Source organism: Malaya genurostris, chromosome 3, assembly GCF_030247185.1.
Source record: "Malaya genurostris strain Urasoe2022 chromosome 3, Malgen_1.1, whole genome shotgun sequence".
Lineage (NCBI taxonomy): Eukaryota > Metazoa > Arthropoda > Insecta > Diptera > Culicidae > Malaya > Malaya genurostris.
Window position 1 is genome coordinate 182,397,465 of NC_080572.1, and position 22,929 is coordinate 182,420,393.

Here is a 22,929-nt window from a genome sequence, read left to right on the forward strand (position 1 = left end):
CATAGAAACAAGAACTTTTTTCAATGATTGAGCGCAGTGGGTTTACTTCTCGTTATATTGGCTTGTAAAAAAGACTAGACGTAATGGATTTTTGAATCCTTCACACTTTAAATATATGCTAATTCAATCGTTATTGTTAGTGATTACTCTTACACTAGAGCTATAAATCATGAGTAATTATGAATGACTAACATGAGGCTATATGTATATGTATTGACAAACTTGATAACCATGTATATGTTTGAGTTTAGTAGCAAGCATGGATTCTCCTTCAAAAGAACGATTGAAGACGAGATAACATTCAAGTATTTTCGATATCTTTGCCAGTCGTTCACCAGGCCCTTCCCGCCGATGAGATAGAATTTACGTAAAAGTATTTACTTAACTCGCATGATAGAGCGCCGTCGAATTTACTTATCGAATACATTCAATGCCAATATATTCCATTCTAATTGACTTTCATCATCATCTTGAAAGTATTATTTCTGTTGTGTCAATAGGATCGTAGCACTAGCCATGTAATCGAAGCTATGCTATGAGTTGGCTGGGAAGTCTGTTAAAACAGAAAGGCCAAATTTCTCAAAAGGAATGTAATTCCAAGACTTCCACACCCAGACATTTTCCTGGTGTGGATTCAGTATTCTCCCAATACGGTTCTGCCACTCCTTGTCTGCGAAGTTTGTTGAAACAAATGGTCATATTCAACAATAAATGTAATACCAAGACCTTGCAATGCATTGAACTCAACAGAATTGGACATTATTAGCATTATAAATGACAGTTACTTAGAAAATAAACGATTTCTTACAATACCCATTTTATTGTAATCAACTAGTTTTTATTTCAACACAAAACCCAATGGTGCATAAATTCGCGTCATTATTTTATATGTATTTTTGCTCACGATATAATGCCACCGTGCCCACCGCGCATTTCTCACACCACCACAATACGAAACAGCAGCGCGCAAGCAATAAAAAAAATGCGGAAAAGTTTATCTAAACTTTTTCAAATTTCGGTTGTTTTAGCTAATATTTTATAATTTTGAGTTGCATTTTCAGATTCTTTGTGAAATTCTGCTACAAACACTACTTTTCAGTTCTAAAATCATCCCCGTGGAACGGAACAGTAACTGTTTAAACATTTCAAAAACCGATTACGGCTCGCCAAAGCAAAATTTCAAAATTCTAAGAATACTTAGTTATGATAAATTTGATTTCGAAAACTTAAGTGTTTTTGGTTTTTCGAAAATCGGTCTAATTTTTGAATAATTGATCAAAAACGCGATTTTCGCATTCCGCTACATTTCACCTTAAAGCTTCAAATCGTTTTATGGCACGTTTTTGTCTTGCTGTCTAGCAACAACCTACCTCTAGCATGCTAGGAATAGGACTGAAACGTTAGCTTTAATTTCGCATCTATTTATAGATTCGCGTGCTTCAAACAGCTTCGCTTTTGCATCGATTGACCAATCAGAGCGATGCTCTCTCTTTGATACATCGCTTACTCCTTCAAAACCGTCGTATATGGCAGGAAAATCCGGTATGCCAAAGATTTTTAGCAGCCAAATAGGACACTGCTCGCTACTAATACAAATTTCAATCATATGTAATTGAAAATACGTGGCTACGAAACATAGAAATATTTCCTATCAAATGATGAAATAATATTAATAATTGATACAAAATAGACTGAGCTGTAAGTGTTTAAAACCTGACCACATTTCTACGTGTACTTTTTCTTAAGTTTCTGATTTGCACCACTATATAGAAAATAAAGATGTGTTCCACATCAAAAGTGCATTCGAATTTCTCTGCAACCGCTCACCCAATTTTCACTTTAGCTTAGGTTCAAATGAAAGATTTTTCAGCCCTTTATAAGACTATCAAATTTCATCCGGATTCGATTTACGGTTCCGGAATTATAGGCTGATAATTCCATTCTCACGAGCGTATTTTTATACATGACACGGAAAAATCATGCCAAATTCAAATAGCCGTATAATTTTTCAATTAGGCAGGTATTATCAGTTTAAAACCAGGTATGTGTGTGTGTGTGTGTGGGTGTGTGTGTGTATGTGAGTATGTGTGTGTGTGTATGTGTGTGTTTGTGTGTGTGTGTTTGTTTTTGTGTGACAAAAATGTTAACCCGATTTTCTTGGAAATGGTTGTACCAATTTTCACAAACTTAGATACAAATGATAGGTCTCCTATTCCCATACATTGAATTTTACTCGGAGAGGACTTTCGGTTCGGGAGTATAAAAGTGCACTCATTTTTATCGGAGACCGGCTGGCCGATTATCTTCTACGAAAATTCAAATCAAAAGTCTTCTAATCCCATAAGTTCCTGTTGAATTTCATCTGGATCGGGAGTTTCGGGATAAAATGTGCGAAATTAACTAAAAACGTACAGTCGATTCTCTCAGAGACCGCTCACCCAATTTTCACTTTAGCTTAGGTTCAAATGAAAGATCTTTATAACACTATCAAATCTCATCCGGATACGATTTCCGGTTCCGGAATTACAAACTGATAGGTATACAAATTTCATTTTTAGGGGCGTGTTTTGCCTTTCCCATATAGAAAGGTTATGCAATCACTGTGAAAACCGACTTTTCAACCGAGGCCCGGAGGGCCGAATGTCATATATCATTCGATTCGGTTCGACTGAACTGAGCAAATGCCAGTGTGTGTTCGTGTGAATGTATGTAACCAAAATATGCACTCACTTTCTTGGAGATGGCTGAACCGATTTTCACAAACTTAGATTCGAACGTAAGGTCGTAAAGTGCCATAGTCTGCTATTGAGTTTCATTTGGATCCGACTTCCGGTTCCGGAGCTTTAGGATAATAAGTGAAAATTAAGTATAAAATATGCACTCGATTTTTTCGGAAATGGTTTGACCTATTTTCACAAACTTAGATACAAAAGAAAGGTCTTAAAATTATTAAAAACATTTTATCCGGATCCGACTTTTGGTTTCGGAACTAGGAAACGATAAGTGAAAATTTTTCAATATCATGTGTTTTTTCATAAACGATGGCAAACACATATACAAATACCGTAAAACTGACTGATAAATTCTTTGTGTTAAATTCATTGTTAGTAGACGGCCTATCAATCTAATTCTGGCTGTTCTGGTTCCCGATTTCTGATTCCGGAATCATTGGAAATAGTGTTTAAATGCTTTTAAAACTCAGACTATTTTCTCAACGATGGTTTGGCCGATTATCAAGAACTTAGGTTTAAGTAGAATGTGTTATAATTCCAAATAAAATCTGATCCTGATTTTTATCTGGAACCGACTTCCGGTTCCGGAACTACTGGGTTAGGTGTTAAAAATTGTATACCGCTACGTAAAACGACGAAACAGAAGAGGGAAAATTTCTTTTCGATTAGGTTCCAATCTGTTCCAATTTGTTGGTCATATTTGTTGCTCTACCTTACTTTTCTTCTAGATGACCAAATCGATTTTCACAAACTTATATATTCAAAGGAAAAGGCTTACGGTTCCATACAGAATCCCTGAATCCGTAGTGAATAATTCTTCCACTTCCGGACCAATCGGGTGCTTTGATACGAAGATTTTTCTAGATTACGTTCGAACAAACTTTTCTGTTTCTATTCAAAGAACAGTTGTTTTAAGAACTTTATAGTAATACTCATGATCAAAGCTTAAAATTGTCACGCATTCTCAATAAAAGAATCCAAATCCAACAGCCTCATTTTCAATATTTTACTGTCTAATTCGTAAATGACCGACACAAGAACAAACGAAGAGAGACGAAGCATTTTCGTTTCTCATTGAAAAAATGAGAGAGAATAATTGCTCACTCTTTTCTCTACGACAAGACGAAACTAAACTAACGTCTTCAGGGAGCATCAGCAGAATTTGAATTCTCATTCTTTCAACGATGTATTGAAAATCTGTGACGCTTGGCTATAAATAGTGACTAAAATATGACAAATCGAAGTAATTACATCCCGAACCTCTTTGGAAACCAAGACTACTACAAATTCGAGCACAAACAGGTAAAAGTCATTGTGAAACCTTTTTCTGTCATTTTTGATTCTCAAAGCTGCGGTTGTATACCGACATTGCATACTATGGGATTTTAACTGAAAACTGCAAATGACTGAAAGGGCAAATGAAAGAAAAAACACAATTTTGAAACTACTCTCCCGCTTATGTCATTGACTGGACATGGAATTTGTATTCATAGTTTGCAAGCGAAGCTGATAGTGACAGTAGTTTCTTGTCATTTTCGTCTATTATTTGAGTAAATTAAAATGACTTTTATTAGCTCTGCTTATGATGGTATGAGTAATATGAGAAAGGCATCATTGCACCACTAGGTGGATTGAAACAGGTTTTTCTTAGGAGGGTTGTTTTTTCAGTAGGGATTACTCTTTTGTCTTTGACAGTGTAAAATGACGTCTCTACTCAGTATTGTTTGGCAAATCGTCATGAATAGGTTAATTCTGGAACAACGCTTCCAAATGGAGGAAATTTATTTTCATCATCAGTGTTCAATTAAAACTGTTTATAGCGTAAAATTATCTTGAGTAATGAGGCACATTTTTAGTTGTATGGATACGTCAACAGGCAAAATTGCCGTATTTTTAGCAAAGATAATACACACTCCGTTCAAGAATTACCAATGCATCCCGATAAATGTACTGTTTGGTGCGGTTCATGGACTAGTGGAATCATCGGTCCTTATTTCTTTAAAAATGGAGACGACGACGCGTTACCGTGAATGGAAATCTAGACAGAATCATGATCAATGAAGTTTCGTTGCCAAATCTTCAAGATATTCATGTGGATTGAACGGGATGGTGCCACTTGTCATACTGCGGCCGAAACAATCGACTTATTGAAAGAACATTTCAACGACAATATTATTTCGAGAAATGGACCGAAATTCAGATTTTACGCCACTCGATTATTTTTTGTGGAAATACGTAAAGTCATTAATTTATGTGGATAAACCAGCAACGATTGATGCTTTGGAAACCAATATTCAACGTGTCATTGCTGTAATACGCCCTCAAATGCTTGAGAAAGTATTGGACCTCCAGAATGACCTTTGTGAAAGTAGTCGTGGCGGCAATATGCCCGAAATTATATTTAAATGTTAAATGTCAACAAATTATCTACCAAATAGAAAAAAATAGTAATTTCATAATTTAGAATGTTTTATTTTAATTTCCAATCAGCAAGCTCTTAAAAGAACACTCTTTACAATGGTTAGGTTATGTTAAAAACGGCTAAAGGAAGCTTGAGAAACCGGATCATAAAATACCACAAAAGGAATGTAGTACCACATTTTTGCTTGGCGAGCAAGCCACTTTGTGTTACTTTGAGGTATTGGCTTCAGCATTGCACAATGGATTTACCGACTTCAGCATTACACAATGGATTTCTGCACGAGAAGAATCAGTGATCGTTTGGTTTTGTTTTTTTTTGCCGCGATTTTCCTAATTCCAAATAAAATTCTTTTTTCAACCATTACCTAACTCTGATCCGTTATAATTCAGTTTTAAATAAACTAACAAGTATTGATTACTTTTTAAAAATATTTTTATTGCAAAATACGCTATAGAAAAGAGTAAAAATTCAGCCATGTATTGTATTTGTCTAACATTTACTTACTTAATAATAATCCCATTGGCACCATTTTTCAAGAATATAAAAATAACTGTATTGCGACCACCCCCCTGCTATGGAAGCTGGTTCCTGAAACCGACGCATTTTGTTTTGGTGGCGTTGTTGTCAACAATATTTTAAGCTACGTTCATACCATACAATCAAACCACACTGGTGTCAAAAGTTAATTTCTTCACACCCAATATAAATATAACTCTTGTCTAGTATTCTCTGCAAAATAAGTAATTTGACCTCTTTTTGAATAAGAAAAAAGTGGTTTGTTATAGTTTGATTATATTCCATCGAAATCATTTCCTTATGTTGGTGCAACCGCATGAAGAAAGATGTGAACACTGCTTAAACACAGCATTTGACAGCGAACTAGAACCAAAAGAACCAAAAATTTCGGCTTCAAGCCAATTGTATGCAGATGACAATCGTGCCACCGGGGTGATTGCGACTAGTCATCTGTCATTGCTGTTGGAAGCTACGGTTTTCTTACTCTAGGACCAGCTTAACATTTTTGTAATTCTCCACAAATTTGACTTTGTATTTTTCGAACAAATCTTCCAGTGCTGTGCAAAACCGGGCGTGCAGTTCGTCCACATCCGCTTGGGTGGGATTTTCGATTTTTTCCGTTTCCACCGGACCGCCAACTAAACGATTGGGAAACATTTCAGAGTTTGAAGTGAATCGATAGAAGCCGATACTTACTGACAGTGTTGAGTGGTTTTCGCCGCGGAATTATACCGTAGGTGTACTGGAAGAAACCACGTCCCCGGAACGCTGCCGGCGCTATTCCGGTCCGGTTCTTTACCCACTCCTGAAAGTTCCGCAGCTTAGAACCCACGGGATTCGGTGGCTGATCGTACAGATCCAGCTCGCCGAAGTTGATCACCGGCACAATCGAAGTACCCGTCTTGAGGGCAATCTTGCAGAATCCTTTTCGGTTTTTCAGCACCAACCGGTAATTGTTGGGTCTAGTGTGCAGGGATTCGGCAGCGCCTCCTACGACTAGTACCACCGCGTTGGAAGTGTATCCATCTCGATTTGTTGGGTGATGTGGATTGTTAGAGGCCGTCAACATGTTCAGCACGCTCCGGGAGGCGCACGATGCGAGTCCCCAGCTGAGCAGAACTTCTCGATAGAACGGAATGACAAAGTGAAAGTTCAGAGTACAGGGTCGGGTACGAATTCCCGGATACAGTTTGTAGAAACCCGTTGTATCCGTACCGAAATTGGCGAAGCATCCAAAGCTGTAATTGAAGAAATGGCAGGCTCAGATTGCGGGTTTGTAGATTGCTATTATTTGATGATAATTACCATTCCGGGATGATATAGCATAGCTAAACTGGATTGATCTGGGTGCAATACTTACGGGGAAAAAGAAATGACTATTTATTGCCATATTTCGCGTGTTGGATGTAACATTCACATGCACTTACAGAGTGATTAATGAAGCGGTGAGCAAGCGACAGAGACACGATGTATTTTTATAATTAAGGATTGAACAAAAAAATATATAGGAGATCTTCAAGGAGAGGCTCATTCATTGTTCTTTCTTCTGGAGACACTAATTTGTTTCAATTTTATTTAACTACGGTTTCAAGCTTCCTGCTCTTTTGCCAGAGTTTAAAGTAATTTACTTAAACTTTAAACATTGTTAACAATTAGTTTTGAAAACACAAAACATGTTTTTGTTGTAAACATGACTTACTTAACAATAGGGACCTTTTCCAAAATTTACCCTCTGAGAGAGTGATAAAATTTTGATCGTGAATATATCTTGTTGTATCTAACATATCAACATAATTTTTGCTACATGCCATTGGAAATATGATCATCAATTTATGATGACATTTTCAGTTGTATGCTATAATCACAAACAATCCAAAATTCAACTTTTCTGAAATATGTGGTATCAACGAATATCAAAGAAGAAACCTCATGACGTCTTTCTCGTACCTGGGTACACAGATAAATATATTTACATCTATTTTCATGCACATATTTAGAGCAGGAAATGTAATATAAAGTTACTCCTCAGATCTTTACTTTTCAATATAATTTAAAAGAAAAACTAAGCGTAAATAAAAATATATTGTATATTATTGTATTTACATCGATGATGGTTTTCAATCAAATTTTTGATTCAATCGATGTCTGTTTCGAAGTATCATTAAATTACATATCGTGTAAATTTTATTATTTGTTCCGGATCGGTGGTTCAATGCATAAGGCACTGGTCTCAAAAACCAGTTGTCGTATGTTCGAGCACCGACCTGGAAGGATTCGTAGTGTTAGTAGAATCGTAGCACAAGCAATGAAATGGTTCTGTACACTCTGAATTGGCTGCGAAGGAATGTAATACCAAGGTTTTGCTTTGCAATATACCGGAAGTCGCCATCTTAGAATTCAGAACCATTTCAAACCAATTTCGTTTTGCGACATTTACTCATCGAATCCGTTACGAAAATACTCTTTCATTTACACTATAAGAAAACAAAATCATAGCATTTGAAACCAATTCAATTCATCAGCCACGTTATCCCGGTCAGAAAAAAATAGTTAATGCATGTCCGATTAGCAGAAGAGCTTAAAGTGGTATTCGTGTGATTGCGCAGAGTAATATTTGACTGTGGTAATTTCAATAGCAAATCAATAGCACAGCTACATTTTAATGTAGAATACCGTGATTAAACTTGAAATGTATTTGCATTGTCTTTGAGGGAACTTTCATAACTTCTAGAGAAGTTTTAGAAAATTTTTGTGAATTTAGTTAAAATACAAGAAAAACACGAATCTTCGGTGATATTCATTAAAATTTTGAACTTAGTACAATAGTTTTACTCTTAGTTTTTACTTTTAATCCAAACTAAGTAAAATAGTTTTACTAAGTTTGTACATTTTATAATCAGAAATTCCAATGAATATCACTAAAATATTAGAGTTTTTCTGGAATATTTAGTGAAAAAAACTAAAATCACTAAAATTTTCTAAAACTTCTTTAGAAGTTATGAAAAATCGTTTAAAAAACAATAAAATAAGTGGGCCTTATACCGGCAGAAAGTCTTGGCATTACATTCCTTTTGTGGTATTTGGCCTTCCTGTTTCAACAGATTTCGCAGCCGATTCTTAGTGTACAGAATCATTGTATGGCTACATTTGTAACCGAATGTTCGAAGTGAACACACGCGTTCTTAAACAATCGACATCGGTAAGACGAAGGTGCCTATCACAGCAGAGGCTGTAGTATAGACATTAAATAGAAGTGATAAAAAGTAGCATCCCCGCAAGTGAGTTCTGTCTGTGCACCGGTTTTGTATCGGTATCGACAGTAGACGCTATTGTGCTATCCTCGGGCAGCAGTTATTTCTATTGTTTGCTACCCGCATCGCAGCAGCCAAATTCTGAGTCAAGGTCACGCTGAAGCACAACGAAGAAGTGCAGGAGCAACTCACCTAACAGCTTACCGTGACATATTGTTAAGTACTTTCTCAAACTTTTTCTTCACTTTTACTATTCATATATTTTCTTTTCATTTTATTTTTTCATTCTCATTTCAAGTGCGGGAGACTTCTTTACTCCCGAACTAAAAATATGAATATTGATGACAGTGGGGGTGTCTCGGAAGAAGGCGAAGCTTCAATGAACGAAGAACATTTAGAAGCTGAGTCTGATTCCGAGATACCATCCCCCCACCGATGCCTTCATCTCCCTCTGAGATATTGCCTCCTCGTCGAAAAGTTTACCAAGACGATGGCTCGAGGGGTTCGTGGGTGGTGTACTTCCGGCCTAAATCATCCAAATCAAAGTCTCTGAATATTGCCCGGGACCTGACAAAACATTACTCGGCAAAAAAATCTATCAACAAGGTTTCGCCAAACAAGTTCCGACCTGAAGCAAGCAAACGAGATTGCTACCAGCGAGTTGTTCACGAAGGAGTACCGCGTGTACGTCCCGTCTCATGTGGTGGAGATCGACGGTGTGGTTCGTGACGAAAGTCTGACGATCGAAGATCTGATGAAGGACGGGGTAGGCCATTTCAAAAACCCCGACCATCAGCCAGTGAAAATTTTGCAGTGCAAGCTCAGGACCTTTTTTTCGACCTGTTTTCGGTTTATTCAAAAAGGTGTTATCCTCACCGAACTTCCTGATTGCATTTCGCACGGCTTTTTCACTTACTTCTTCCATTTTTGCTATCTTTCTCAGTGACAGTCCGCGTTCTGTGCACCATTTGTACACCATTTTTCGACGATGTTCTGCTGAAAGTTCACGCATTTCGAAACAAACTAATGAAAACGAATAAACAACTGCACAAATGGTTAGAAAAGAGTATAAACAACGACGCAGCCATAAAAATTGACAGATTCTGAACCATTGCGAAATTGCAGCGGTTTTTGGTTGCGTCCATACTTTCTGGGACAGTCTTTATTGTACAAGCTGCAAATAGCTAGTGCATACGGTAACCTATTGTTGCAACAAACTGCGATGCGGCAAGGCCGACAAAAGAGCAGCGTAAAAGTGTTGCTACTGCGGGGAGAATCCTCATGATCTGTCGGTGTGCCCTACGTACATACAGCGTGCGGAGAAATTGAAGCGATCCGTCAAAGAACGCTCTAAACGTTCCTACGTGGAAATTTTAAAAAGAACCACTCCATTGAACCCTGAGAACCCGTTTGCACTCTTGCCAGTTGAAGAGGATACCTCTGACGACCCTGGCGAAGGACCTTTCTATACGCGGGTTGAAGGAAGCAGGAAAAGACAAAATATGGCTTCTCACAAGCTTCCTCGTGAAGGTCTCAGACTGTCCTATTCGTCACAAAAGAAACAAACGGAAACGAAAAGTGCTGACTCAAAACCGAAGCAAACACCTCTTGGGTTCAAAAAACTTAGTGATGATGAAGAGTGCCCAGCACTTCCTGGGGCATAAAAAAACCCGAATGACCCCAATTCACAACCAGAAAATCCAACAAACGCTGGATTATTGAAATTTTCTGATATCGTGGATATTTGGAAAAAATCATTTATTTTCCCAGTTTTCAAGAAGGGAAATAAAGCCGATGTATCCAATTATCGTGGTATAGCTGCACTATGTGCCGTACCTAAATTATTTGAAACTATAGTTCTGGATTTCTTGAAACACAACAGCAACAACTACATTTCAGAAACTCAGCACGGATTCATGCCGAAACGATCAACTGTAACAAACTTACTCTGCTACACTTCTTTTATAGTTCGATCTCTACAAGCACGCCTACAGGTTGATGCAATCTACACTGATTTCTCTGCAGCCTTTGACAAAATAAACCACCAAATAGCAGTAGCAAAACTCAATAGACTTGGCTTCAGTGGATCGTTGCTAAATTGGCTCGAGTCGTATCTAATTGGTCGCGAAATGTCTGTAAAGATTGGAGACTTCATTACAGTGCCTTTCGCTGTCAACTCTGGAGTCCCTCAAGGCAGTCACTTAGGTCCATTCTTATTTTTACTCTACCTCAATGATCTCAACTTCATATTAAAATGCCACAAACTATCCTTCGCAGACGACTTCAAGCTATTTTATTTAGTTAAATGTCAAGAAGACACTATATATTTGCAGTCACAGTTAGACTTATTCACAAACTGGTGTCAGGATAATAGAATGGTTTGAATGCCTCGAAGTGTACCGTTTTGTCGTTTACTCGTAAACGCTCACTGATTACCTACGACTATAGCATCTCGCACAATATACTGAAACGTGAATCTTCCGTGAAAGATTTGGGTATCATTCTTGATTCCAAGCTGGACTTCAAAAGTCACATCGATTATGTGATTTCGAAGGCCTCCAAGCTCTTGGGTTTCGTCTTTCGTGTTACCAAGAGCTTTACTAATGTATACTGTCTTAAGGCATTATATTGTGCTCTTATCCGTTCGACGCTAGAATATGCAGCTGTTGTCTGGGCACCTCACTATCAAATCGACATTACACGCATCGAAACTATCCAGCGTAAACTTGTTAGATTCGCTCTGCGCAATTTACCTTGGAGGGATTCCACTAATCTTCCTAGCTACAAAGATCGTTGTAAGCTTATTGACCTGGATCTGCTATCTGTTCGTAGGAATGTCTCCAAAGCCGTTTTTGTTGCTGATTTATTACAATTACGTATCGATTGTCCCGAACTTCTGCAATTGATTAATCTGGACATTCATCGACGTAATCTACGCTCTCATCGTTTCTTGAGTTTACCCTGGACTTCCACGAACAAATTATGGTTACAATGAACCATTTTCCAGTATGTGCAGGACATTCAATAGCTGCTCCAATGTTTTCGACTTTCATCTATCCCGAAATATGATCAAACGATTGTTTCATTGCCACTTGTCAGATTAACTTTGGATTAGGTTTTGTCTGTAACCGTTTGTATTTTTGTTCAACCTAGTGATGGTTGAACAAAAATACAAAAATTTCTCCCATCACCGTTGGAAGCTACTCAGATTCGCTCGATGATATTAACCCTTTCGCTCCCCTTCTCATTTTCTTCGTCTTCTTTATTTCTATTGGAAACTAATCAGATTCGCTTGCAAATACTAACCCGGTCGCACTTCCTTCTTTCCTCCGTCTTCCACCATCTTTTCGATTACTAATTAGATCTACTTGCCGATTCTAACCCCGTCTTTCTCTCCGTCTTCCACCATCTTTTCGACCACTAATTAGATCTACTTGCCGATTCTAACCCCGTTGTTCGACCACGCTTACTTTCCACCCCCTTCACCTACCTTCATCATCCATTTACCTATCCCCTTTTCTCCGCCAGTTGAAGCAAGAACACTATTGCTGCCATGTAGTGCTTGGTGTCATCAACTAGATATAGGGTTATAGGTGTAGTTTTAATTACAAGTTTTTATTGTTAGTGTTAAGCCTTATTGTATCTGTTGGATCATTGTAATCTGTTGATACGAACGATGAGGAGGTTTTATGCCTGCTGGAGAGAGAGATTGCCAAGTTTCATCTCCATCGGGCTTTTCCTGCTCCCAAAAAATAAACAAAATAAAATAAACAAAATTAACAGCCTTCAATATTACTGATCCTCTAAAAAGCCTCATAACTGCTCTACTGCCAACAATAAGGACATTTTTAAAACAGTTGACTGAACAATGGCCCCTCCTTGCAGCGATCGTATTTTTATGGATAATTTACCATTGAGAATAGAAGATATGATCATTGTGCTTCAGTGGAATTGCGGAAGTATCATCCCAAAACTTGATTTTTTCAAACACTCAATACATATGTTACTCATAATTGCGATGTATTCTCCTTGAGTGAAACTTGGCTCACTTCTAACATTAACCTCGACTTCCATAATTTCAACATAATCCGCCTTGATCGAGAACATTCTTATAGAGGGATACTGTTAGGGATCAAAAAGTGCTATTCATTTTATCGTATTAACCTCACCTCGACACTGGGAATTGAAGTTGTTGCTTGCCAAATTAATATTAAAGGCAAAGATCTATGTATAGCTTTCATCTACATTCCTCCCAGAGTCTCGATAGGGCATCGTAGGCTTGCAGACATCATAGAACTTCTTTCTTCACCGCGGTTGGTTTTAGGGGATTTTAACTTGCATGGTACAGGATGGGGCTGGTTATATGATGATAACCGTTCTTCGTTAATCCAAGATCTGTGTGACAACTTCAATTTGACAATTCTAAACACGGGAGAAATGCCACGGAGCCCTAGACCGCCAGCACAACCGAGTGCGCTGGATTGATCCCTTTGCTCGACTTCGCTACTGTTAGATTGCAAGTGGAAGGTAATCTGTGATCCTCACGGTAGCGATCTTTTGCCGATCATAGTTTCTATCATCAACCGTGTAAGATCATCGGAAACAATCAATGTTTCGTACGATTTCACACGAAACATTGATTGGAAAAGTTACACTTGTTCGATATCTGAGAAACTAGAAACATCACAGGAGCTTCGTCCGGTGGAAGAGCATACAATTGTGGCTGGCTTGATTCTCGACACCGCAATTCAGACAAGCTCAGACGAAATGAGTAACCAGCGCGCAAACTAGTATGCGTTCTCCCAACCTATGGTGGAACAAAGAGTGCTCAGAGCAGAAAACGATAAAAGCTTCTGCCTTCATCTCGTTTAGAAGGAATGGAACCACAGTAAAATTTTCGGAAATACGCGGCGTTCGAATTTCAAATGAAAAATCTGATTAAATCTAAGAAACGCGGTCACTGGCGAAGGTTTGTAGACGGATTACCGAGAGAAACAGCAATGAGCACTCTTTGGAATACGGCCCGTCGCATGCGCAACCAAAATCACGCAAACGAAAGCGAGAAATATTCTAACCGCTGGATATTCGGTTTCGCTAAAAAAGTATGTCCCGATTCTGTTCCGGAACAGAAGATATCCCGCTTCGCGACATTGAATACAAACGAAACACCGTTTTCGATGGTAGAATTATCACTTGCGCTCTTGTCGTGTAACAATAGAGCCCCGGGGTTAGACAGAATTAAATTCAACTTGTTGAAAAATCTGCCTGACCCCGCCAAAAGACGCTTGTTGAGTTTATTCAATAAGTTCCTTGAGGACAATATTGTTCCACATGACTGGAGACAAGTGAGAGTGATCGCCATTCAAAAACCTGGAAACCAGCCTCCGATCACAAAGGTACCTGGGGTATCTGAAAAGAAAATGCCTACAGAGAATCAATTTCCTTCGTACAATAACCGGAACTTGGTGGGGCTCTCACCCAGGAGACCTGATCAGGTTGTACAAAACGACGATGTTGTCAGTAATGGAATATGGATGTTTCTGTTTCCGCTCCGCTGCGAATATTCATTTCATTAAAGTGGAAAGAATTCAGTATCGTTGTTTGCGTATTGTGTGCAATCAACTCAAACGATTGAATCCGATGGTGATAGAAAACTTTGAAAAGCTTGTCGAGCTTAATTCACAGACCCGTTTTATGTCCTTGTATTTTGACTACATGGCTCAGAATATAAATCCTTCTTCGTTTGTTCCCAATCGTGATCATTTTGTGGATACTTCTAATTCTACTGTGTTTTTCGACACATCCATAAAAGAAGAATTTCGTGGAATCCCGGATCCTTTACGCTCTCAAAAGATCCCAAAAATTTTTAATAATAAATTTAAAGAAGTCTACTGTAATAAAATGTTTTACACTGACGGATCATATCTCGACGGGTCCACGGGCTTCGGTATATTCAATGAAAATTTCACTGCTTCCTATAAACTCAGTGATCCAGCTTCAGTTTACGTCGCAGAGCTAGCTGCAATTCAGTATACCCTTGAGATCATTGACACTCTGCCCACAGATCACTACTTCATTGTATCGGACAGTCTCAGTTCCATTAAGGCTCTCCGTTCAGTGAAGCCTGGAAAGCACTCACCGTATTTCCTGGGGAAAATACGGGAGCAATTGAGTGCTTTACCTGCAAAATCATACCAGATTACCTTGGTTTGGGTCCCTTCACATTGTTCCATACGGGGCAATGAGAGGGCGGACTCGTTAGCCAAGGTGAGCGCACTAGAAGGTGATATCAATGAAAGACCAATCTGCTTCAATGAATTTTTCAGTTTCTATCGTCAGAAAACTCTAGCCAGCTGTCAAAATACATGGAATAGTGGAACTCTGGGACGATGGTTACACTCAATAATCCCACAGGTATCGATGGTTCCTTTCGGGCCCGAGGTATACCACCCTTCATACCAGTCCGCGACGTCTTGGCAACTCGAAATCTTCCTTATATGACTTTCATCTACAATTTCTTAAAAACTATCAGTGCTCAAATTTAGTGATCTCCCTATCTCTTTCTCGTATACAGCTCTATCGCACTCTTCTTTACGTTGCTGGAAGTATGGCCTATGTAAACGATGCTTCGGAGCATGCACCTGCTTTGAACTGACTGAGTTGCTGGAAGCTACCCAAAAACTTCACACCAAAAAAGCATCCCAATCCAGAATAATCTCTTCCTTGCTACAAGCTGAAGAACTTGAAGATTCATCGAACGCAAAGTGTGTCTAAAAGATGTATGCCACAAACGAAAGATGTATTTAAATTTCAATTCAATACTGTGTAGGTCCCACCCTCCCTATGTCCCTTCTAACTCTACACGGAGAACCCTTCGATCTTAAAATTGCGATATCGCAGTTTTTGATTTTTGCGATAGTTGATTTAACTAATTTCTTTTTGATTCAACCAATATGGTTTTTGATTTGCATATATTCAAGTAGTTGAAAAATATGTTGTATTGAATGCTGTCAAATGCCGGAGACAGTTGAAAGCAAAACAATAATCGCAATGCAAAATCAACAACTTTTTTAGTTGAAATCTGTTCGCGTCGCTTCCAAATGTCAATGAAAACAACATCGATGGTTAAAGCATTTGGTGAATTGTGTTCATTCGATTTGAGAAATTTATGATAACAAGTGTTTATCCAACAGCGGTGTTGTGATAAAATTAAATTTGTTTTCATTGAGAGACAATATATAGCAGGTGATAATAATAACGTTTTCAACTATCCGTTTATGAGAAAATCAAAAGAAACGTGAGGTGGAATCTTATTGTAATTATGGAATTAATGAGTATAATCCGTGCAGTATTGCCCTTATCATCACCCATTCGAGGAATATTGAGTCGAAGATAAAATAGAATAAAACTGATGAGAGATGCATCAAACATTAACAGATGGTGGGACGAAAGGGCTATTGCTGTTTACAAACGAAATGTTCAAATGATGAATGAAGTTAAAAAAAACCTTTATTTTGAATGCTTTCAACAAAATAACTCCATAAAGTATAAATTTCTAACAGATATTAAATGAACCGAAGTTCAAGTGCAATAATGGGAAATCTTATCTAATCTACCAATAGAAAATCCTATTGAATCTGAAGCGTCATTCAGGCGTGCACAAAATATAATCATGGTTCAGCCAAAAATAAGCAATCAGCGCGACATACCAACAATAACGAGTACACGAGTGACACAAAAACAAACGAATACAGATTCAGTAGCTGCTCCAAGTTACTTAACTCTATTGAGTGATTTATGAGTGCAAATTAACGTCTCGAAATGATAACAGGTCTCAGGCATTGTTCTCGGAAGCCATGCAGGAGCCGGGTACAAAGGTTTTTTTCGAAGTAGGTTTCTAAGCGATCACTTACCTCAGTACACCGTGTGGAAAAGCGGCGAAAATGTAGTTCCGGTCCGCTGGAAGATCCACCGTTTTGTGAAGTGTAGCAGGGAAATAGGACTGGAACAGCCTCACGACATACATGTTTCGGAACCATTTGGAGCTGAAACAACAGAAACCGTTTTGTTAATGAAATAGATTTTCTTTGGTGATTTGAGATTTTTATGTTTTCAGGACAAAAATAATTTTTTTTTCACTAGAGAGTTTTTACTTTGTGTTCTTGGATTTTCTCAACCTGTGTATTGTTAATCAGCACAGATACGTGAATGAAATTCGTCACAACCATTAGAAATCGTCGTATACGAAAATTCTTTAATGCGAATCCGATCCGTACCCGATTGAAAATAAAAATTTTTTATTTAATTTTTATCCTCGGCCATTAGTATTGTGAGCTTATCAAATAACTTAATAGTAGCTTTCAAACGAGTCGAAGGCTTTCGAAATCGATTCTTTCTTCTCTGAGAAATTTTGGTACATTAAAAACCCAAGAATCATCGGTTACGTCGTATATAAGATTACATCTCTCGAAACGCAAATATCCGTCATTACCCTTCCAGATTTGATTACAATTGTTAGATTTCAAATAAACCTAATTCTAGATTTCAAATAAACCTTATCTAGATTCATTGAGTCATCTTCGAGAAAATTCAGCCGATGAAGAATTTGCGTTTACGTCAGTTATACTAATATATCTCAACCAAAATTCAGTAGTAGATTTCGAACGTGCCTTGACTTGTTGGAATCGGTTCAACTATCTCCAAGAAAATTGAGCGGTAAGGAATTCTTTGAAAAGTTCACACACATACACATCCATACATTTTCCGAACTCGTCGAGCTGAGTCGAATGGCATGGAAAACTATGGGTCTCTGAGGCTACGTTGAAAAGCCGGGTTTCCAGCAATTATATTACCTTTCTATAGAGAAAGACAAAATCTGTTTTAAACCTAGTGGTGTGATCATATCACTAAAAACCCTTCTTAATCCACCTAGTGGTGTGATAATGCCTTTCTCTTCTTTCATAACAGTCTCATGAAAATATGTTTCATACATTTATTAAATAATTTTAGACGCCAATTGATTCAGATTGATTCGAGTAGTTCACAAAAGCATGCTTCAGTGTTTATGTCACACAGTCAGCATCATTTTTCCAAACTAGTGCTTGACATTTGCGTTGCCTATTTGTATGAGAACAGTGATGCTAATCTAAAAAAAGCCTTCTTAGTCCACTTAGTGAAATTTTCATATATCTTGAAAAATCACCATAGGGGGGAGTACATGAAATTTTCGAAATCGAAAAAAAATTTTTGATGCCAAAAGGCTTAGAATTGCATGAAACGTCGAGATTTAGTGTCATCTCTAAAAAAAATTTTTTTTGAAAAAATCGACTTTTTGGGACTTAGAAAAAATATGAAAATTTTTCTAAGTCCCAGAAAGTAGATTTTTTCAAAAAATTTTTTTTTTGAGATGACACTAAATTTCGATGTTTTATGCAGTTTTAAGAGTTTTGGCATCAAAAAAAAAATGTTCGATTTTGGAAATTTCATGTACTCCCCCCTATGGTGCTTTTTCAAGATCGAAAATTGTCAAACCTTTACCACCGGGCAGCACCCCTTAAGCATGTCCGATTTAGGTCAAATTTTGCATGAAGGCTTTTTTCGAGGTGCTTAAACTTTTGAGCACTAGAACTTTACGAAAATAGAGTTGATCCCAAAATTTTGGCACCCTTATATATATATATATATAACAGCGGTAAAAATCAACGTGTTTTGTCGGTTACGTCACTTATACCATCATATATCTGGAACGAAAAGTCACAAGCATTTGATCTTCGAACTTGATCAACGGCCCGACAGTAGCTTTCAAACGAGCCCAAGTTTGTTAAAATCCGATCAGCCATCTCTGAGAAAATTGAGCGCGTTCAAATATCTTCGAAAAGTGCACACACATACACACATACACACACACATACACACACACACACACAGACATTTTCCGATCTCGACGAACTGAGTCGAATGGTATATAACACTATGGGTCTCCGAAGCTCCGTTCGAAAGTCGGTTTTTCCAGCAATTCTAATACCTTTCTATAGAGAAAGGCAAAAATATCAGTTGTATACTTTAAAAAAAAAATTAGAAACTTTGTTTGGGTATAAATTAACATAACCTTTCGAATTTGTAAACAATTATGTTAAATTAAATAGAATTTTCCCGTTTTATGCTGCTTTGTTCTAAGTGCCGGTTTGGAGTTTTAAACACACTTCACGCTCTAGTTCCGGAACCGGAAGTCGGGTCCGAATAAGAATCAAAAGCAAACTATTGGGCTATAAGACTATTAATTAGAGTTGTGAAAATCGGCTCAGCTATCTCTGCAAAAAATGAGTGAGTTTCGTTTTGAAGTTTTGTTACACTTCGAGATTTTGCCGACAAAAATGCCGTTGTATTTTCTTAGAGTGCAGTCATTTAAATTACTTGCGTACAAGATCGAGATTAAACAAAAAGTTATATCTATTCACTCAAACATAGTCGACTTAAGAACTATAATCATCCTTCTCTCGCAACGCTACCACTAGAACTAGAACAAAGCATTACACAATAGATCAGTAGAGGAATCGGAATCAAAGGTGACACATGGCGAATTCATTTAGTGTCGTTGGAAGTGAGTGCATGAAACTAATTGAGCCATAATCTCAGAGATCACCACACACCTCAAACGCAGGTAAAAATACGAATCATCATCAGAAAGATGGAGGCTAATCTCTTTTATTAAAAATAAATCAAAAGGTCGTGAGGTTAAGAAACCATCGTCCACGTGCGAGCCAGTGAGCTCAGCATCCATTGTCTTCACTCTTGACTTCCATCCGAGTCACCATACTACAGATTCCGGCAACAAATCGATACGGTAGAAAAGTCAGTGGTTACCCAGCACGTTCTTCCAAGGTAAAAGTATAAGTCACGAGCATTGACGACAAACTAATTCGATCTGCATCCTCTAGCAGTAAACTGATGTGACCCACAAACCACTATTTATGCCAATTTGCATGCATTGACGTAACTACTCAAGACAAAAGCAAGTAACCAACAAAAGGCCTTCAAAAAGGTACATGGCTTGCTAAATTGGCCGGGAGACGAATCACTAATGGCTCATTACCTCGATAGAGGGCTTTTTATTTACAGTTTGAAAACGTTCTGTCGCACACTGCGATCGCCTTTAGATTCGGCCTTGAAGAATTGTGCAAAAGTGTAGCGTTTACGGATAGTAAGGGATACAGCTAGTAATCATTCAGTTCTCCAAGCCCATGGATGGGCCACGACTCCCCGAGGACAACAAACCGTTTTAGGACGAAGTCTCATTGAAGACACGGCCGGTGATACACTGGTTGAGTGACAAAAGGGGCGATCACCCTGACGTGGTTTAAGCAGTGCAGGTAACACGAGTAAGAGGTGAGACAGCCTCCACAACGCTACAGCAGCAGGCTGTCGGGCGATACTACGATGGCGTTGAATTGACACGGTACAACAATAGCGGCATCGAAAGGGGCCCCAGAGACATCATCTTGGAGGAATGAACTGGTCGTGTAATTTGTGAGAGAGAATATGAGCTAGATGTAAGACAAATAGATTAAGATGTCAAATTGGAATTAGATAGATTAAGCAGCAATTAGTACCATTGTAAATTTTTTTTTGAGTCGCTATCGTCCGTTGCACTGTATTGCGTCTAGTTTCCATTGATGAATTAAACCTTGAATAATTAAGCAAAAGATTAAAGCCATGCTTGAAGGTCACCACATGATAAGAGATAAGAATAGAGGAATATCGTTACAGTTTTTGATCTCTATTTTCGGTACTTTCGGAACCGGTAACTGTAACCTGGTAGTCGCTCTAGATAACGATTTTAACAAACTGACTTTAAATTTTGGATTTACATAGGATAAGTGGAGAATGTTCAATTTAACCAGTGTATTTATATACAAGACGATGTAAAAATGAACGAAATCCTTTGAATTAGCCGTATGGTTCTTTTTGCCTTTCTCATATAGAAAGGTTATGCAATCAACCGACATTTGAACCGAGGCCCGGAGAGCCGAGTGTCATATACCATTCGACTCAGTTCGTCAAGTACGCAAAATGTCTGTGTGTGTATGTGTGCGGGTACCGTTTTTTTGCACTAACTTTTCACGGAGATGGCTGAACCGATTTTCACAAACTTAGATTCAAATGAAAGGTCTTGAGGTCTCATAAACAATTTCTGAATATTATTTGGATCCGACTTCCGGTTCGGGAGTTATGGGGTAAAATGTGCAAAAAAAAAGATAATATGTGTTCTAACTTAGGTTCAAATGAAAGGTCCTGTGGTCCCATGCGTAATTTCTTAATTTCATGCAGATCCGACTTCCGGTTCCGGAAATATAGGGTAAAGTGGGTTAAAATTTGTATACTATCACTGAAAATGGGGAAAAACCTTAAAAAATTTCTAAATCGACCTCAAATCTTTTCCAATTGATAGTTTTTATCAGTAGACGGTCAAACAAACCGATTTCGGTTATTCTTTTAAGAATCGAAGAAAATTATTTTGAAGAATACCACAGTATTATATACGATAGTATGATTGATATGAGAAAGGCATCATTACACCACTAGGTGTATTAAAATACAGGGTCCGGCACTCGAAGTGTAACCAACTTCAGACCGCTCGCGCAGCTGACGCACGGGCATCAGCTCTCTAGAAATTTCCTAAATGACAGTTCGGAGTTGTATTCTTTACAAGCGCAAGAAAGCATTTTGCCAAAAGTGAACGCGAAAAAAAAATCAGTGATGGATTTAAAACGTAATAGTGTGATTGCTTTATATTTAGATGGAAAATCACAACCAGCGATTGTTCGTGAGCTCAAACACCTTAAAGTGAATAAAGTTTTTGTTTATCGCACCATAATTAATTACAATAATACTGGTAGCATCGCAAAACGTCATGGAGGTGGTCATCAAAAGACTGCAACGTCACGTGAGATGGTTCAAAAAGTGAAGAAGCGACTTGAACGAAATCCTCGACGAAGTGCCAATCAAATGGCAAAAGAACTGAAAATATCCGACCGTAGCATCCGCCGCATACTGAAAAATGATCTGAAGGTCAAGCCTTACAAGATCCAAAAGGCGCATGATCTCACACCGAAGCAGCAACAAGTTAGACTTGAGAGAGCGAAGGAGTTGCTTCGTTTGGCCGAAAGCGGTCAATTTCCGAACATTGTATTTTCTGACGAGAAAATTTTTCCAATTGAGCAATTCGAAAACTCTCAAAACGATAGGGTTTACTTGACCGACCGTTCATACGAGAATTCGAGTCGTCGATTGGCCACCAGGAGGCAGCACCCGAAACAGATAATGGTTAGGGCCGCTGTAACCGCAGATGGGCGCTCTCCAATCGTTTTCATCGAGCCTGGCGTCAAGGTAAATGCGACATATTATCGGGAAAGTATTGTGGAGGTTGCTTTGAAGCCGTGGGCAGACAAACAGTTCGGTGGCAGACCATGGACGTTTCAGCAGGACTCGGCACCGTCTCACAAAGCTCGAGTGAACCAAGAATGGCTGAAAAACAACGTTCCGAACTTCATCACGTCCACACAATGGCTCTCGAATTCACCAGATGCGAATCCAATGGATCTCGAGGCGCTGAAAAAAGTTATTGTCCGCGAGTGGGCCAAAATACCTGCAAGTTACATTCGGGCAGCTTGCGATTCGTTTTTTGACCGTCTCAAGGCCATAGTCAAGGCAAAAGGTGGTCATACCGAGCAAAAGTGAATTGATTCTGAATTTTGTATTATTTTTACACATTTTGTACTTTGAATTAAGTAAAAGTAATTTTCCAAACTGAATTTATGGCCTTTTTAATTGGTTACACTTCGAGTGCCGGACCCTGTAGGCTTTTTTTTATATCGGGTCTAGCTTTAACCTAATTAACAAATCGGCTGAAAAGTTCGTATCGTTTCTATAAGAGGGCGCCACTATAATTAAATCCATACCATTTTCAGTTAGTACCAACCTTCAAAAGACAAGTGTATAAATTTGACAG

General features: G+C 38.3%; 1 protein-coding gene and 1 long non-coding RNA gene across 5 annotated transcripts in view; one reads left to right on the plus strand and one right to left on the minus strand.

Moving 5' to 3' along the window:
* Positions 1-22,929, minus strand: part of LOC131434689 (2-acylglycerol O-acyltransferase 2-A-like) — a 33,231-nt gene that overhangs the window by 4,134 nt on the left and 6,168 nt on the right. For 2 of the 3 annotated variants that reach the window (XM_058601683.1, XM_058601684.1), the window contains exon 4: positions 16,835-16,966. In XM_058601683.1, coding sequence (XP_058457666.1) covers positions 16,835-16,966 — 132 coding nt within the window. Of the gene's footprint in view, positions 1-5,621; positions 6,309-6,366; positions 6,909-16,834; positions 16,967-22,929 lie in introns of those variants that run through there. The other variant, XM_058601682.1, reaches the window with a different exon arrangement.
* LOC131434690 (uncharacterized) lies at positions 19,476-20,918 on the plus strand. Of its 2 annotated transcripts, none has more exons than XR_009230381.1 (3): positions 19,476-19,581; positions 19,647-19,962; positions 20,022-20,918. It is a non-coding gene; the product is annotated as an uncharacterized LOC131434690 (long non-coding RNA). The 2 variants fall into 2 exon arrangements; XR_009230380.1 differs by having other exon boundaries at positions 19,498-19,802; positions 19,862-19,962.